The sequence below is a fragment of the Amblyomma maculatum genome, chromosome 1 (assembly GCF_055883805.1).
Source record: "Amblyomma maculatum isolate TAMU_Amacu chromosome 1, ASM5588380v1, whole genome shotgun sequence".
NCBI classification, from domain to species: domain Eukaryota; kingdom Metazoa; phylum Arthropoda; class Arachnida; order Ixodida; family Ixodidae; genus Amblyomma; species Amblyomma maculatum.
In genome coordinates this window covers 400,893,389-400,911,977 of record NC_139344.1, presented here as the reverse complement: position 1 = coordinate 400,911,977, position 18,589 = coordinate 400,893,389, and the positions used below count along the sequence as shown (strand labels likewise).

The 18,589-nt window shown below is 45.3% G+C and overlaps 1 protein-coding gene across 6 annotated transcripts in view; it reads right to left on the bottom strand.

Annotated features, from left to right (window-relative positions):
* The window catches only part of LOC146208694 (uncharacterized), a 75,728-nt gene that overhangs the window by 45,109 nt on the left and 12,030 nt on the right, over positions 1-18,589 (bottom strand). For 2 of the 6 annotated variants that reach the window (XR_014705400.1, XR_014705403.1), the window contains exons 2-3: positions 11,185-11,227; positions 3,902-6,984 (exon numbers count right to left, since the gene is read on the bottom strand). Coding sequence is in view for 3 of the 6 variants with exons in the window: in XM_084595921.1 (XP_084452047.1) it covers positions 6,709-6,984; positions 11,185-11,227 (319 nt within the window). In the remaining 3 variants the exon portion in view is untranslated. Of the gene's footprint in view, positions 1-3,901; positions 6,985-11,184; positions 11,228-12,490; positions 12,510-18,589 lie in introns of those variants that run through there. The other 4 variants (XM_084595922.1, XM_084595920.1, XR_014705402.1 and 1 more) reach the window with 3 other exon arrangements.

Below are 18,589 nucleotides of genomic sequence, written 5' to 3'. Positions count from 1 at the left end.
GTAATGAATGTCCGTCGTTTTGAATCTCTTGATCGAAAGAAGATTTATTGTCCTATCCCCTCCATTGCGAAGGAGCTCCCTAATGCTAAACAAGCGCCACTATTCAGTTCAGAAGCATACACCCTGGGCTCTGCACATTTGACAAATACTGTACCTGGCACGTATGCAAGTTAACAGTGTGTTAAGATTCATCTGGCCATCACGCGTAGCACATTCGGCGACCTAAACTAAGGTGATAGCCAAAGCAGACGATTCGCTGATTCTCACATTTTGGATTCTTGTTAGCGGGATGAGGGTTTTACAGCGGTTCAGCACTGGGCCCGGTGCAAAGAAAGTCACTACGCGACCACGACATTCGGCCAGAAAAGAAACTTTAACGTGCTCCTTAGGAAAGTGTTCTCTTCGGAAGGCGGAGGTGTTGTGAGAAACTCTTGTTCGCATATTTCAGGATGAGATACAATACATTTGGAAGTGATGGTCATAGCATGGTCATCGCTGGTCATGTCTGCTAATTTGCTGAGCCAGGAGATATCTGTGCTCCGGAGTCACAGTGACAAACCACCAGTGATAAAACCGACTTACGCTCGACACTAGACGTCAAGTGCAGAATGTCGATCATTCAAAGTCAAAGATTGCTTACGGCCTTAAACCAGCCAGATGGTTTGCTCTGCACTGAATTCAGAAGTGGGGCCCAATTCATTCGAAAACACTATATCATAGCTTATGAGCACTATAGGGATATTCCTGCCCTCATTGCCAATTACAGAGAGCTATTTAGATTATTTAGTAAGCAAAGGTTTCCAAATATGGAATCTAGCTTTCTGCAGACTTCGCCCTTCGCCTATAGTGCTAATAAAAGCGATTGTGGAGATTCAACTCTTAAAACCATGGGCTGAAAGCGAGAGCTCTGTTTCGCTTGGTTACGCTTTTAGGTAAGCCACTATGTCAAATGTAGAAGTCAAACTTATAATATTGCCATTGAGATTGGGCATAATATTACCATGTACAGCTTGGATAGAAGCTGGCCAGCGTCCATGTCCCGAGCTCGTGGCCTCGGATAAAAGCCGACTTGTTTCAATGTCTGTAGAGGATTCAAATATGTTCCGCAGGATTGCCCAGGTACGGGAGGTTCCCAGCGTTCCTCACAATGACTCGCAAAACTGTTGCCAATTTTGCTGTGCAATTGTCGTGGCGTATGTCTGGGCTTCCTCCGTGAGCCGTGCCATATGCTGTTGGAGAGGTCTGCTTAGGCGCTGTATTTTCCACCGCCTCACAAGGTGGCTGCACTTCTGCCATAGCTTTAGAAGGTGGTATACCTTTGGGGCTTCCGGTGTGCATTGTATTTTTTCTGGGACTTCCTTGTGTGCTTGTGGATTAGACCTGATGAGACATATGCGTTGCGGAATTTGGGCCAGTCGGTGATGTGGGCAGCGCCCAGATCCCTTCGGATTGAGGTAGATGAAATAAATATGCTTTGTATGCAGTGCTCGCTTCCCGGCATTTCCTCTATGTACGTCTATGTAACCTCAGCAACGTTCTTGATGAGGGTGAGGTTCGGGAAGAAGGCACAAGTGACGCTGTTGCCTTCCATTATCGGATATGGACGGTCGGTGAGAAATTCCAGGCCGGGGGCTTCTGTTCCTCGCGCGACTGTCACTCCTCTTGCTGAATTTAACTGGTACCTCAGTTCCGATGGGGCGCGTTGAAGTATACGACTGCGATAAGCTGATTTGCTTGTACCACTCGGGCGGCTTTGGAAAGGAGGTTGATGAAGAGGGCCTTTGCGTCATGCTGGCTTCTACGGGTTGAAAAATGTGCTCTTTTGGCCTTGGTTTTAGGCACTATTTCTATCGCTAAGTACTCAACGTTCGGTTCGCATAAGGAGTGCTCGATAACAATTATGGCGTCTGCGACGAGAACTGCAACCGTCGGCATGAAGGGTTAGTGGACCGTGTAGTAACCGGCAAGGGTAAGTGACCTGTCGCCTCCTACCCCTTGCAAACAGCTGATGTCAGAACTGATGAGTGTGCTGCATAGATACTGTTGCAGTAAACTGTGTTTTCGTCTAAAACTCTTGCCGTTCCATTGGTAGATTTCTGTCTCCTCGATGTTTGGGTTACGGTTAGGGGTGCCAAGGGGTGACCTGACTGCTAAGGCCGGTACTGAGTTCGGGCGCGAATTTTGACCGAACGTCCGTGCAAAACAGAGCACGACTCATGTCCTGCATGATGATTCGATGGGCGACCGGCGGCAGCACAGAGCCACACTTAACGTCGGGGTCCCGGACGGAGCTAGGGCAAGCCGCCAAGGCATGTGGCCCCACACAACGTGTACAATACGCCTTCGAAGGATTATCAGTGCGCTTGCACTTCTTCATAGCATGGCTGTACTGCGCACGAAAAGTGCACAGGTAACATGTAAGTCCTCGTGGACGTCGACGGATGTTCACCCGATTGTTACATGACACGCCAAGCAGACAGGTAAAAGCGGGAAAGGGGGGGGGGGGGGTCAGCTTCAATAACGTGAACAAACTGTCCGAAGCGCTGAGGAAAACAGAGCCTGGTCTTACAGGCAGGGTCCAGATGAATAGTGTGGTTCCGATGTTTGAGTGCCGCAATAAGCTTCTGCGGCCCTATATCGGGGTCCGCGCTAGTCAGTCGAACTTGTGGGTTTCGCTGCTTGGGGATTGGGATCTTTGACTCAGGTCCGTGTGGCTTTGATGGGTGAGATGGCGGACTTCAAATGGTGGACATCCTCAGGGTCCATGGAGGTAATCTTCAAGGGGCGACGGGAGGTCCGGAGAGTAGCAACTCCGATTCCGTCGGCTTCTAGATCGAAGTTCGCCTTTAGGAGAGCCACCACCTCGCTGCTACCATTGCCCAAAGACACCACAGAAGATAAGAACATCTGGTGTGGCTGGTGATCCGGGCAGGAATATCCCGACTGGGGAGGCACAAGCGGATCAGAGGTCGCAGCTGGAGATGCAGTGGCAGCGTCTCCCTGTAGATGAGATTCTGAAGCTCCGCTCAGTGCGGCAGCATATGTGTGAGGGACCTGGGCTACCCGCCGCAAGTCGCCGAAGATCGCCGCAGTCTTGGTGTCTTGAATAGTCTTGGCACTAAGCCGCATTCGAAGGAGACCCATTTCATGCTCTTGCGCAGCCAAAGAGATCTTGAGCGTTTGTGAATGGCTCAGCTCAGCTATCGCACACACCAATAAGTGCGCAGTGTGACGGTACAGGGCACGGACCAGAGGCAAGAGGACTGCCCTGGTTGCGGAACCAATCATGTTATCCTTGTTAAGAATTGCCGCAATGATCTACTCATAAGCCCTCCTGACGTCATTGTCCGTGCCAAGTTCCAAGCGGTTGTATTGCGGCGACTCATAGGCCGCAGTTGACTGTGGCGGAAAACTCGGGAGCCCCGACAGCTAAGATATATCGGGTTCCAAATGGGGACTGACGGAGATGGAGGGAGGGTGGGGCTCCCGAAGCGTACCAGGAGGTGCAGGGACGTCGGGGTGGTCCGAGATCTGGTCCGTGACGATGTTAGGAGCCGCTCGACGTAAAGACGCGTGGCACAGAGGCGATGGTCTTCCTGCAGAAGCCTCGTGGGCCATGGCCAAACAGGCAGCAGGCATGCCAAACCAGCCAGCAGCCGGAGATCAGAACGGACAAGAACTTGTCGCAAGGAATGGACCGCCAGGAAGGAGGCCACTCGGAGATTCTCCGAGGTTTTACCGGGCTCCTCCGGGTAACATGGGTGCCAAGACGCCGGTAATTAATATAAAACCCAAGTCACAAGTAAAGCGAAAAGAGCCGCCTGCCAGCCAGTGACCTTCGTCTCATTCCGACGAAAGTTTGTAATATTTGGCGTTCGAAAATATAACACATCAACGGTTATTCGTAATCATGGTTTATTGCTGATGGAATTTCTTAAGCTACGAACATTCGCTACCGGGCAAACTCGCGCGCACACGGTCATAGAACGTGTCTTATAGAAATCTTTAGGATATCCACATTGCACTAAGGTTTAGCAGAGCCCAACAGTCACGTTTGGGCTCAGTATCACTGTGGCATTTATTTGTGATAGGACCTATATCATCTTTTATATCTGTTGTAATGCGGATATGCCGAAGTCAAAAAAAGATTTAGGTGAAAATATTGCCAGCTGTGCAATAACTTCGGCTGTAAGGCCAAACAGGAGGCTAAAGAGTGATCGGTCAAGCACCCGGGGTATTCTGCGTGGGGTGGCTGACGGCATAAAAGCGTGCGGGTCTCCCTACAGAGAGGACAACACATGGTCCCCGATAGCGAGGCACGGCGTGATGGAATGAAAACACACGCAAAAGAGAATAAGAGGGAGCGGTTATAAACGCGCGAGTGTTTGAACATATCATTTCACATTCAGAGGCGATGTCGGTGCTATTCCCGCGCATTTTTACTGCAGGCAGAGCTGTCAATGCCGCCAAGTCTGATTCGGCGCCATTTCCACCATCGAGCGACTCCGAATTCACATCTGTTTGCAGCGTTCGTTGTATTATTTTGACAGCTGCGCGTTTAGCCATTTTCTAACTCATCGTTTTTCGTTGTACTTGGCCTCCCAAGAAACGTTTACTGGCTGATGGTAACTGTCATGGGGCGTAATGATTGAAATAATTACCCGCCCGGCTTCCTCGCTATCTGATGGGTACCTGGTTCCTATGGGAATTTTTTCAACGAAGTCGTCATTCGCCACCGCTAACGCGTCCGGGTCCCAGCGAACTTTTTTTTTGCGCACTTATCTCCTGTGTGCGTCCTCCGTTTCTGATTTATGTGCCTCTTGTCGGTGTACAACGTACCCACCAATACATGAACTGCTTGTCTTTGCCTTCCTAGTTTTGAGAAATTGGGGGCCAGATGTGAATTACTCCGGCCAACCTCTCTGCCTTTTCTTTCAATAACTCCATCTATCTATCTATTGAGAAATTGGAATAAGGTCATGCTTTACGCTAGACGGTGTTACCGCGATAGAAATATTACTTTTAGCTCATTGGTCTAGCGCCCTTTATTAGACTCGAATATTGCACTGTCAGGAAACACGCAGGGGAACAAAAATACTAAGCACACACCATCGTGAGACGAGCATGGCTGTTGATCACAGAGAACCTGAGCCAGAACTCACATTTCGATCACTATGTAGCATCAGTGGTAGTGAACTGGATTGAGGCCACTGAACTACGCATTCGACGTGCTACACAATGGCATCCTCTGTGTCAAATGCGAATGCTAGGAGCCCGAGGTCAATGATAAATAATCTGGCTTATTGTTTAACACCAATAAGATAATGGGGGTGGTAATTGGATAGATGTTTATTTGTCAATTTGAAAATGCAGACATGGCATCTTATATCTCTGAAAAGTTTTCGTGCTGAGGTATGCTGTTTTCCCCAGTTCTGTGCCGCCGACCAGTGCAGGGCAATTGAATATGACAACTCCATCTGGTTTTAATGGCAGTTCTTCGTGTACAATAAAACGGCATACCGAATCGGGGGTGAAATTCATATCATATTTTTAAAAAGGCCGCAGGGAACGATGTAATAGCGTCGGCGTTAACAGCATGATTGGTATTTACTTGCTGCATAGAAGAAATAGTCGGCACCATATGATATGGCTTGTAGGGAGTCATTATATTATGTTGTATATTTATTATTGTTTTATTGCTGTATTTCACGTCGATATTAACGTGACACGTTTGAATAGTACTTATGGTCACTGTGAGGAATACACCAAAGCGACACACAACACCTAAAATTCTCTTGAGCTACTGCTTGAGTGATCGGTGGCCATGCACACATGTCGACGTTGAGAGTTGGGGGGAGGTTCATCAAGTGAGAAGGCCCATTAGGCGGCGAACAAAAGCTCACTTTTGCAGTGTCACCAATGGTTTCGTCCCAAACTGCGGTACCATATTTATTGCTAATTTCGTGATGTGTCTTCCTTCGCAATTTCATGTTTTTGATTTGCCATATGTGTGGGGTGACATAGAGCCAGGTGTATGAGTGTTACAGCATACACTAAATTAAGAAATAAAAGCGATGAACGAAAGGTCACCGTTACATTTGCTTCACGCTGAAGCTTACGCTGCCGCCAAGGTTGTCGAAATACAACTTATTGCTCTAGTGTTTTTTATTAGTACTAGTCGTCCTTGGGGTTATTCAAATAGAATGACAACGTAATCAAAAATATGTTTGCCTTCCACATTTGTTTTATTTGAATAAAACCACTTTATACTAATGGTTTGTGTTCCTCAATTAAATAACAAAAAGTGGCGCAATTACGTTTGCAAAATATACGAGCCGAAAGAGGAACATTTGGATTTGGCTAAACTTCAGCTTGAGCAAACCCGACGGCGCTTTTTTGTTCTTGCCTATTAATAGATTTTACGGTGTGCTACAATACTCGCACAAAGTGCAATGATAAAATGTTTTGATCATCTTAAAAAAAGAACGCCTACCTACGTTTACACCTTCCCGCAAGGATTTACATAAAAGTTTCGCTTAAAACCTTGCTGCTCCTCTATAACAATTGATTTCCTCAACTTCCTCGCAAGGCCTCTCTAAAACGCCGCCATGTCTGCGGCCTAATATATGCCCCAGGAGAAATATGAAACACTAACACAGAGGGGGAACACATTATCACAGCAATGAACATTCTTCAATCCCGGCTGGGTTATCTTGGTACTGCAAGTTTTATGAAACCCCCAGCAGGCGATTTGGGAATCAACCTCGGGACACGGTTCTTGGGCTCCATCGAATTAGGTGTAGTGGAGATGCTGCTGGCCAACTCGCTCATTTTGAGATCTTGGGGATCCGAGGAAATATGCGTTGTGTCGGTGCTTGTACTTGCATATTGAGCCCGCGTGCAGTAGCCCCATAGTGGCAGTGGCAGATCCACTTCACAATAACACTCGGGACTGCACCACGGATCTTCCTTAAAAGGGTTGCACTGTTTAGAGAAAAAAATGCCAATATCCGTCGTTTGTCAACATCATTACGTAACAAAGCGTATCTCAATTCACCCAGTGTATGCTATCTTAAGCTATATGATTTGTTTGGAGACGAGGAACAGAAAATGATGTAAACAGCGTAAAATAAGAACTTTCCGTGAGCACTGCACAATATGCACTGGAGTAATGTGTGAGAATCATCGTTGCTGCGGCACGCGGCATCCGAGCGCCCCATTTAAATTCACACTGTGGAAATTGTGATACCAGCTGCTTCGTCGATGACATTGTGTAGCAAGCTGTGCATGTTTTTTTGTTTTATGTCGTAAGGTGAAAGCCTTTCTAGGCTCAGATGAACATCTCTCGTCGGCGAGATTTGTCCGCGAGTGTGTCTGCGAGATTCCGCAAATAACAGACATTGAGGCTTTTTTTTTTTTTCAATCAATCATAGAACACTTGCGAACATTGACGCGTTCAGCAAACTAGTGGTTGGGTTCGGCAAGGGGAGCGCAATGTACCGTGTGCGGAAACAACGCTCAGGCGTTCGCGTTTTTCCACTGCAGATTCTGCTGTACCTTTCATTACAGTTAAGCGATGCTTTACACACTTTCTAATGACTTTCTCTTGTTTTTTTGCCTAATTTATGTCGAACCATATCCTCTTGCGGTTTTGTGACATCACACGCTGAAGTAACATTCGATGTCGACAAAACTGTCACTATTCCGTAGTCCTCATATAGGTCACGTGACCGGGCCTGAGGTATCACGTGATCACTTCGGACGTCGCTGTTACACCGGTTGTCTACTACGACGTCTTAATAAACTGACTAGATTTATTTAATTACAAAAAAAACCATATGCAACAAATGTTTCCCTGTGGGATTTTTTATCTTCTATTTAATGCAACCATTCTTTTTCTCATAGCCCGTTTCCTTTGAACGTAATTGTTCGGACCAACTCGTGCTCACATGAACCTGCCGAAATGCCCATATAATGCTTACTCAATAATAACCAAGCAAAAAAAAAAAAAAGGAACCAAACGAAACAAGACGAGGGCTCGTCGTGTCTCCCTTTAACTTTTGCTCTTTTTTTTGTGCTGTTTACATCGTGAATCTATACGAGCTAGCCCAACTCAATGTTTTGTTAAAGGAACACCTGTTTGACGCAGTATCATCCAAAACCGTTATGTAGTTGAATTATTCACCAGATCCGAACATTCTACTGAAAACTATAGCTTGTATTCGGCATTCTCACAGAAGTAGAAAACAAGAAAAAGTGGTAAACCGGGTCGAGGGATTCCAGTTCAACTTCCCCTATAATAATACCATACTGAAGTTGCTGGAGGAAGAAACCTACAAAATATGAATAAAGAGAATTGGCTGTAGATTTTGCGCCTTAGATTTAGTGCGCACATTTGTCAAAACTTCTGGTTTGTAGTCCTGATTGGTTAACGCAGAGGTGACAGCAGATGTGACAGCAGAGGTGATATCAAGTGATGATATCAAGCATTATCATTCTATTATAATCGCGACCAGCCTTCACCGAAGAAAGCCATTATTCGTGGTGAGGAATTGCCGTTGTTTGAGTTTTAGACAGGCTCACTCTATTCACAGAAATGAAGAGGTTTTTATCCTATTGTCTGCATGTATTGACCAGAAAAAAAAAACGGATTCGAAGAATCAGATACGTTAACCGTTTTACATGCGACACCTGTACATATACAACGATCAATTCAAATACCAAACTTTCCCTAATATTGTTTTAAAATCAGATACACGTGATTTAGCTGTAAAATGTGAACTATTATTGTTCACCTTCGTCACTGGTATATAAAAGCCCAGGTTCCTTACCCGCAATTGCGGCCTGAACAACTCACTACCAGAAATCGCACCTGTTACATTACGTCTGCGCTTGGACATATTGGTGCTCTTTTGAAAACGGCACAAAAATAATCTTGCTGACTGACACCACTGGCATTACGAACGGGATCAATAGGTTTATTAGCTGTGTGCATTATATTGGCAAAACGTGGTACGTCGTGAACAGAGAAGGCAAATAGCGAACTTGGGCGCACCAAACTGCCTAGTGAAAACAAGAATAAGCATTCTGTGCGAGAACGTTTTTGATTGCAAATCCCAGGTGGCCGAAATTTCCGGAGTCCTCCACTACGGCGTCTCTCATAGCCTGAGTCGCTTTGGGACGTTAATCCCCGCAAACTAAACAAACCAAACCAAAGGATTTAGGATGGGGCTTTTACATAAAATCGAATAACACGGAATCTACATCGCATATAACCTCTCTGAACGGTTGACGCCAGCTTTTTCTAAGTCTGTATGAGGACCATGCTATAGAAACGTTAGGAACTCTATCTAATACTTTATTTGCAATATGACTTTACCTTGCTGCCTCTCTCCTTTCATAAATGGATGCAAGCACCAGACCTGCTTTATAGTTGCTGACTCATCATCCAGCCTGCATTGCAGTTTTTCCTGCTGCTGCCACTTTTATTTTCCTTCAGGTGACGGGTTACACGGTTCCAGGATCAGATATACACACTATAGGAAACAATCTTTCACTCCTTGACCTGCATCTTTCTCCTCCACCCTCCAGCTCACTGGCATTCCTTCTTAGGAAACAAAATTATGTAAACCCCCAAAAGTGGCGTTCGCGCTACCTCGACGAATACAAATCCTCAAATCGGTGGCTCGGTTTTCGAACTGAGGCTCTCGCTCAACCCTTATTGAGTACTATTTCATACTGCCCTGCCATTTTCTCTTTACTGTTCCGCCCTGTACCTGCTAAGAGGTTTCGACGTATTGAAGCACCGTAGTAGACCGTTTGGTGAAATTCATGTCGGCAATTTCATAGAAACAGTTTGTTCTTAAACAGCAATGAACTTGATGAGACAACTATTTTGTCTTCTTTGAAAGAGCAGCGACCTGTTTCAAAACACTGAATGTCCTGAAAGAATTGCATCTTTGGTCTTGCGGCAATCACAATTTTCCGTTTGTAAATTTCGTTTTCCCACCGCGGAGCTCCAAATTACATGTGTCTTACACGAAGCCGTCTCCCCTCTATGAATGAACAACGCGCTTATGAAACCAAGCTCCTGCTACTCCAGATGAAAATAAGACATCGGGAAAAGTATGCCACTTTCTAACCCGTCGGTTGACAAGGCGCAAGTCATTACATACTGACTACCGGACAGGTGACGGCTGGAACTGCTGACTCGCACGCAGTGTGTTCTTAGGCTAATTCGAATAACGATTGAGGTATTTTGGCCCACTGTTGGCTGCGAGGAAACTTAGCACATGCCATTGTGTAAGGGAGGGGTGGAACATAATTATTGTTTCACTTGCTTCAAAATCGTATTTGATAAAAAAGGGGACCCAAGAATCACAGCGGGGCGCTTTGAATTCTGCTGAGCAGGGACCTCTGACCGACCGAGCAGGCCAAATCACTCTACGGTTGACTTGCGTCCGTCTTCTCCAGCTGCACGTAAAAATATTTAGTTTCTCGCATGCGCGCGCGTGTGCATTCTCGATCGCTCTGCGACGCCGTTGTGACCTCCATGGCTGCATGCTTCAAGAAGGGCACACAAATATTTTTTGAGCCTACTTTCCCTAAATGATGTTAAATCGAGAATCGTGGAAGTGGTGTGCCAACGTTATAAACAGACAAATATCGCAATGTGCTGCGGATCGATGTAAACCCAGTCTAGCTAAGCTCGACGGCGCGAGGGGGCTGAACGGCATAAGTATAAGAAAAGCTTCTCTAAAGCGATTAGAGGTTGTGTCATCTCATCAATCAGGCATTAGAAGAAGATAGCATGCAGCAAACGGCAGTTCGTCAGCCATTGATCCATTCGTGGCAACAAATCTGACACTTATGCAAAGATGACGCATATCAACAGACTACCATGTCATAGTTCGGCTGTTTCATCCCAGGCAGGAAAGTGGCACGAGCAAGCCGACACCGCACACTTCGCAAATATGCCGAGAAATATAATCAGATTCTAAGTTTTCTGCGGGAGCCATGAATTGATTTCATTTGTTTCAAAACAAGCTGTTATGCCTGTCACGATAGCTGCAAAAGACTTCACCGACAGCCTGCTGAGCTTCAAACCTGTGTTTATGGTAGCACATGGTCGCTAAAATATGGCGTCATTGACTACACCCTAAAGAAGGGAATGCAGATACTTACCGTTCCACCGCAGGTATTTTTTCTTTGCTCTCGAGGACTTCCTCTGAAATATAAAATGCATACATAAAATGTATTTTCTTATGCAGTAAAAGACAAATGAAGGGATCACGAAAGCTTTAAGTTGTGTAATAAAATATGAATATGCCAATGCTCTCTTCGATCAACACCATTCTAACCTTACTAAAGCTCTTGAATCTGTTCAAAACCGTGTAACCCGTTTCATTCTTTCGAACTACTCGCACACGTCCATCATCACCGCCATGCAATCAGTTCCAACTTCCTACTCGATTCTTTTCGCCGAACTTCACGCCGCTGCCTTTATCGTAGGTTTTTTTATGAATCACCTCCTGGCAGTCAACTCATCCAAACTGCATTGAACGCCTTGCACAGGTCATCCTAATGGCGTCATTCCATCACAATCGCGCACAGCTACGTTTCATGAATGATTCTTCGTACACACCGCTTACGACTGGAATGGTCTTACCAACCATCCGGCGTTCGTCGGTGATCATGTACGCTTCAAGGCCGCCATAGAGGAAGCTATCTCATCATAGCCATGTATAACACAAATCTGTCACCATTTATCGCCGTACACACGGCCACCCCTCATCCAAAATTCCTTATCGGGCCCTGGAGGTAACAATAAATAAATAAATAAATGCCTGTGCGCAGCTAATATAAATGTTGTACTAACATGTGGTCTTTAGTTTTTCTATATGCTAGCCACAAAAGGCTTTTTTCATCGCTGACCTGCTCAGTGGTTGTCTACGGGGTAGTCTAATGCGGTAGCATGTCCTAGTAGAAAATTGCGAGCTTTTACTGTGATGTGTTTATTCCTTGCAAATAAATAAAGGAAGAAGTATCTAACAGATTTTATTATGGAGCAGGGAACCACTTGTTACATCAAAATGCGTGTTTTTTTTTTTGCATTTCTGAAGTTCAAACATTTAAATTTTTTACTCAAACAAAAATGCCAGTGTCAGAGGAAAAAAGCTTGCTATGGTGAAATCCTCACAAATCTTTCTTCAAAACTCACAGCTTTCTTATTTTCGGGCCGTTAACAAAGAATGCCGTTTCCTAAATATTTTTTCAATTTGCTTGCTGTTCTCTTCATGAAATATTCTGGCTAAACATTGAAATAAGCGATCCTACGTTCTTATAGGGAGTGTGCGCCTAAGTCAGAGTACCGGCTATATTGGGTGAATCTGGCACGGCGAATGGCTGGAGGCGTACCTAATCCCCTTCTCTTGCTCGGAAAGCTGAAGGCGTTTCACAACCACAATATGGCGCCTTTGACGGCACTTACTTGAATACCTCCCATACTAGTCATTTACATGGGGCTACAATGCCAAGGACTATGTACGGCAAAAATCTGGCCGCGAAATTAAGTTACGAGTTTTAGCTGCTGTCATTTTTAGCAAAACGCCATGCGCGAGCCCTTAGCAGGCAGCATTTCTCAAGGGACACGTTTTTACGCTCACTGATCAATTGAGTGGGCTACATCACGACTTCTTATGAAATCAAAGTGGGAGCATCCGCTAGCGGGTAGCCCCTGTAAGGCGTGAATCAGCCAGGGGGCATTAAATATCTTCTGAGACAGCCTGAAGATAAGCCACGCAGAGGCAGTCACCCGCCTTGGTTCATGGCTGCTTCTAACCTATATGGGCTGGTATTACCTGTAATATGTTCGGTTACAAATGTATGCCATGGTTATGTGCCGAATAACAGACGGTAAAAGAATAATATTAAGGGAGAAACGCAGTGCATTTATTGGAATAAAAGTCCACTAGCTGAGGCGCAGAGTAACTAAATTTTCTCCTTGTCTTTTTTATTAAGGATTGCGGATTCTCATCCGGTTTAATTCTTTCAGGCATTGATTGTGGGACAAATTTTGTGCTTTAACTCATTCACAATATGTTTTATTGCGATAGAGTTCATGGCAGCGTTGCGAAAAAATACAGTGTTGTGGCCAGCATAGCGAGACACTGAGGACATGACAAGGGCAGGTGATGGACAGTTGGCGCAATCGCCGCGTACTGATCGTTTTGGTAAATCATGACTTCAGAAGACCGCACTGCGACGCACTCATGCTTTTCCTTATGAATCGGAGGGTGCCCAGTCAGCAGACAAACATATACCGATGCCAATGTAAGCTTGCTTAAAATGGCTGTCGGCATTAGTACTCGGGAAAATTACTGCATTTCTACATGTTCGTGTGATATGTGCGTATATGTCAACGTTAGGTCACAGCCGTCTGAGCAGTTAGCACCGCACTCCGAACGTTACCCTAAGAGGCAATCTCCCTTCTCTGTATATACAGGGTGTTATATCGCCTGTGGAAACTAGCAAACGACGCCATGCATAGTTACAGACACCCTGACTTTATACAGGTTTTGAATCATCCCATCTCATCCCACTCCATTTCTCCCCTTCTCTACCACGCTTTTTCACCTACCCTCCCGCCTCTCTTATATCTGCAAGCTCCGAAACATCAGCAGTCTACATAAATCTGGAATATTGACTTATTTATAATGACTAATTGAATCTTGCGGTCTCCAACCAAACCCAGTCACACGTACTAAATTTTCTAGTTTCGTGAAGGGTTCACAGTACTTGAGGTTAGTGCCCGTAGTCCTCCCCCCCCCCCCAAAAAAAAAAAAATGTATCCCATGCAGGCTTACATTACGGGAGATTTTTGTATCCACAATGCACCCACCTATCCCAACCGTGAACTACTGAATCTAAATATGCTTTTGCCGTTGCTTCGCGAGACTAGAATCATCGGTACTTCGGAAGAAATGCGTAGTGACCTGGCGGCTGAGCCGCTGCCCTCTATGGAGTGCAAATAACAGCTTGAGGGGCAAGTTGGTGCTGCATAGTACCCAAAAATGTGGCGCAACCAACACAATTACATGAGAAGAAACACAACCCAGGCGCGCACTACCAACTGTAATATGGATCTGAACACACACTTCCTCTTCACCACGCATCCTCGTCTACACCCAAGTACATCTTCACACACCTCTTCTATGCCAAGGAGATAGTAGCACTTTCTTCCCCGCAGAACATAAACATCGTCCAAGCAATACAGTAACAAATTCTACACTCAAGTACATCTCCACACACCTCTTCTTTGCCCAGCAGCTTATGCCACAATCGTCCCAGTGTAACAAAACCATCATCCAAGCAGGACGGTCATAAAGTCCACCACATAGTCACATACTAGCAAACAACCATCACACACTGCCCCGCCGGGGTGGCGCAGCGGTTAAGGCGGTCGACTACTGTGCCCTAGGACGCGGGATCGAATCCCGGCCTCGGCGGCTGCGTTTCGATGGAGGCGAAATTGGCGTTAAACCCCACAAACCAACCAACCAAACAACCAACCACACATGTGCAGTAAGACAGTAAAGGAAAAACTGTGACCTTCCCAGCATGTCTACGAAGCAATGAAGTACATCAGAATAAGAAGTACATGTACTTGAGGGAAGGAAGGATCAAGAAACAAACATGGCCGCGATACACGAAAGGTGTCCAAGAACGACAGCATTAGGGCCGATACTAAACTCAATTCTTTCCGTAACTCAAGAAAATTCCTCAATAAAAGTAAATTCTTTCCTGCGTAAACACAGCGGGGCTTCACTAACACATATGTCTTCTTTCTTCTCTATCCAGAACGCCTATAACTTTCGCGGGCCCACCTTGTTCCGACTCTTCCCTAAAATATTAAGCCTGCTAAACAGTGGCTCGCACTTGCACTTCTGACTGTGCAGGGCTAAAATTGACGCCTTCCTATTTCCAATGGACTTCTCATGTTCTCTTATTCTGTCACTGATATATCTTCCAGTCTGCCCTATACATACTTTCCCGCATGTCTGTGGAATTTCATAAATCACTCCCACCACACATCCAATAATACTCTTTACATGCTTCTTATCGCATTGTGCTCCTCCCTAGTAAAGCACACAAACCACCCTGTTTTTTTTGGCGCAGAAAACACAACTGGCAACTCATACCTACCTGCCACCTTTTTCAGGCAGTGGGCCACTCTATGAATATAAGGTATTACTTGTGGGCGATTATTTCTCAACTTATCTGCAGTCCTTCTTTTCCTTTTCATTTTCTGAAGCAGAGTCTCTGCTACCACACAAATAATAGTAACCGAGAAACCGGCCACTTGAAGCCTTTGTAATTGGTTATTGAAGCTATCCTCAGCCATATGTTCACATGATTGTGTCTGTTGGAAGTAGTTTCCCAGGGCTAAAAAAAGAGCTCACCTATGGGGCTGAAACGTGGAGGCTAACCAACAGGGTTCTACCTAAGTTGAGGACAACGCTGAGGGCTATGGAACGAAGAATGGTGGGGGTAACATTAAGAGATAGGAAGCGTGCAGAATGGGTCAGAGAAATAACTCAAGTTACTGACATTCTAGTGGAAATCAAAGAAGAAGAAATGGCCATGGGCAGGACATGTAGTGCGAAGAGAGGATAACCGATGGTCGCTTAGGGTAACAAACTGGATTACAAGGGAAGGAAAGCTTCGCAGGGGGCGGCAGTAAGTTAGGTGAGCGGATGAGGTTAACAAGTTGTCAGGGGTCAGGTGGATGCAGCTAGTACAGAACCGAGTTAATTGGAGAAATATGGGAGAAGCCTTCGCCCCGCAGTGGGTATAGTCAGGCCGATAAAGATGAAAAAAGAGCTACTACCATATGGTTCAGCTCATTCAAAGAGTGTTAAAAAGAGCTATATCTTCGCTTTATTTGGAGTCGGCCCTGTTAAAATCATGTGAACATGTGGTTGAGGATAGCTTCAATAACCAAGCACAAAAGCTTGAGGTGGCCGGTTTCCCGGTTACGATTATTTGTGGGGTAGCACAGACTCTACATCAGAAAATGAAAGGGGAAAAAAGGACTACAGATAAGTTGAGAAATAAACGCCCACAAGTAATACCTTATATTCATAGATTGGCGCACTGCCTGAAAAAGGTGGCAGGTAGGTATGAGGGGGCAGTTGTGTTTTCTGCGCCAAAAAAACTGGGTGGTTTTTGTGCATTAATAGGGAGAAGAAAGAAAGCACAATGCGATAAGAAGCATGTAAAGAGTTTTATTGGATGTGTGGTGGGAGTGACTTACGAAATTCCACTGACATGCGCTAAAGTATATATAGGGCAGACTGGAAGATGTGTCAATGATAGAATAAGGGAACGTGAGAATTCCAGAAAAAAATGAGAAGGGGTCAAATTTACCCCTGCACTGTCAGAAATGCAAGTTTAAGCCATTGTCTAGCCGGCTTATTATTTTAGGGAAGAGTTGGTACAAGATGGGGCCCGCGAAATGTTAGAGGCGTTCTGGATACAGAAGAAAGAAGACATGTGTTAGTGAAGCCTCGGTGTGTTTGGGCAGGAAAGAATTTACTTTTATTGAGGAATGTTTTTGAGTAATGGAAAGAATTGAGTTTAGTATCGGCCCTAATGCTGTCGTTCTTGGACACCTCTCGTGTATTGTGGTCATGTTTGTTTATTAATCAATCTATCCCTCAAGTACATGTACTTCTCATTCTCATGTACTTCATTGCTTCGTAGGCATGATGGGCAGGTTACAGTTTTTTCTTTACTTCACACGTGAAGTAAAGTCCCTTGTGAAGTCCCTTCACGTGAAGTCCCTTCACGTGAAGGGACTTCACACGTGAAGTGTTTTGGATGGACAGATCTCACTGCACATGAGTGGTGGTTATTTGCTAGTATGTGACTATGTGGTGGACTTTGTGATTGTCTTGCTTGGATGATGGTTGTGTTACACTGGGACGATTGTGGCATGAGCTGCTGGGCAAAGAGGTGTGTGGAGATGTACTTGAGTGTAGAGTTGGTTACTGTATTGCTTGAACGATGTTTATGTTTTGCGGGGAGGAAAGTACTACTCTCTCCTTGTCAAAGAAGTGGTGTGAGAAGAAGATGTACTTGGGTGTAGAAGAGGATGAGTGGTGAAGTGGAAGTGTGTGTTCAGATCTATATTACAGTTGGTAGTGCGCGCGTATGTTGTGTTTCTTTGCATGCGATTGTGTTTGTTGCGCCACATTTATGGGTTCTATGGAGTGACTTCGCTGAGAGTAAAACTTCACATAGTCTGGTGTTCCTTTGTCTCCAACGATACCGTCTACATGTACAAGAAGTCTCAAGTCTTTTGGCCGAAAATCCTAATCAAACGAGATGGCAGTCTGCACGCGGAAAGTAAATTTCAAAGAGCAGGCGGTAAAATCAGAAACTGTTCACTGCTGATGAAGGAGCCTTAACTTTTTTACCTCTGTGCGCGTATCTAAATTGTGCGAAGGCAGATTCATGCGGAACGAAGAATGCGAGCACTAAATACAAGCTACAAGGCATATTCGTATAAGCAAGTGGTTTTGAATGCCCATTTCTGAGTGCCTACATGGCAATATCCAAGAACTGAAGGCAGCATATTTAGGAGTTATTGGTCAATGAAAGCAGAATCGCTAATTGATCTACTATCTTCGGCCATTGCGGTTCACTACTTCATTGAATCAGTTCAAATCGAAGTAAGCGCCGCATGAGGGCGTTCCCAACGTTGTTCAACGATTTAGAAAATGAAGTACGTTTATTAGAGCGGAAAATCAGAAACTGCTTGGACAGCTTACTGAAATTGAAAAAAAAAAAAAGTGGCCGACTTTATCCTTGGAACCAACGAGGACGAGCATTTCAATGCGGGCCACGTTGCTGGGGCCAGCACTGACATGGAAGGCATAAGGAAATTAGGTCAGGCGGATCCGAACCGTCAGAGTTATTTAGAAGCAGCTAAGACGCCGGAAAAAAAGGAAGAAGTAAGGAAGAATGAAAATCCCAGAGATAAGGACACAGATAACCGAAAGCAGGAGCCAACAGTTGGGAGAGAGAGAGAGAAGGCCTAAGTGCTTATCGCCGGAGATTCTAACATGAACATGTGCAAGCGAGATATCTTGGAACGTGTAAGGGGAGATAAGAGAGTGTTGGTTGGAGCCTTCCCAGGGGGAAAAAATGAGGGCAGTGCTAAAAGAGAGTAAAAATAGGCTGTTGAAGAATTCCGCAGAGCGCAGTATGGTAATAGTAGCCGCGGGGCTAAACGATGTCCTCAATGGTAACGCTGCAGGAGTGGTGCAAAGTTTAGCTAAGTGAGTTGACGAGATCAGGGAGATAGCACAGCAGACGCAGATAGTTGCGTGCACAGTACCAGAGGTGCTAGGATTGAACGGAAAGATGGAAAAGGACGTGGTGGCAGTTAATCAGGACATAAGAAAGTTAAGCCTGGAGAAGCGTTTCGAAGTGGTTGAGGTAAACAGGGCGGTACATAAAGCGGGTTTTGGTAGGGCTTTTTAGCGAGATGGCATTCATTTTTACAGAAGGGTGGGAGCAGAGA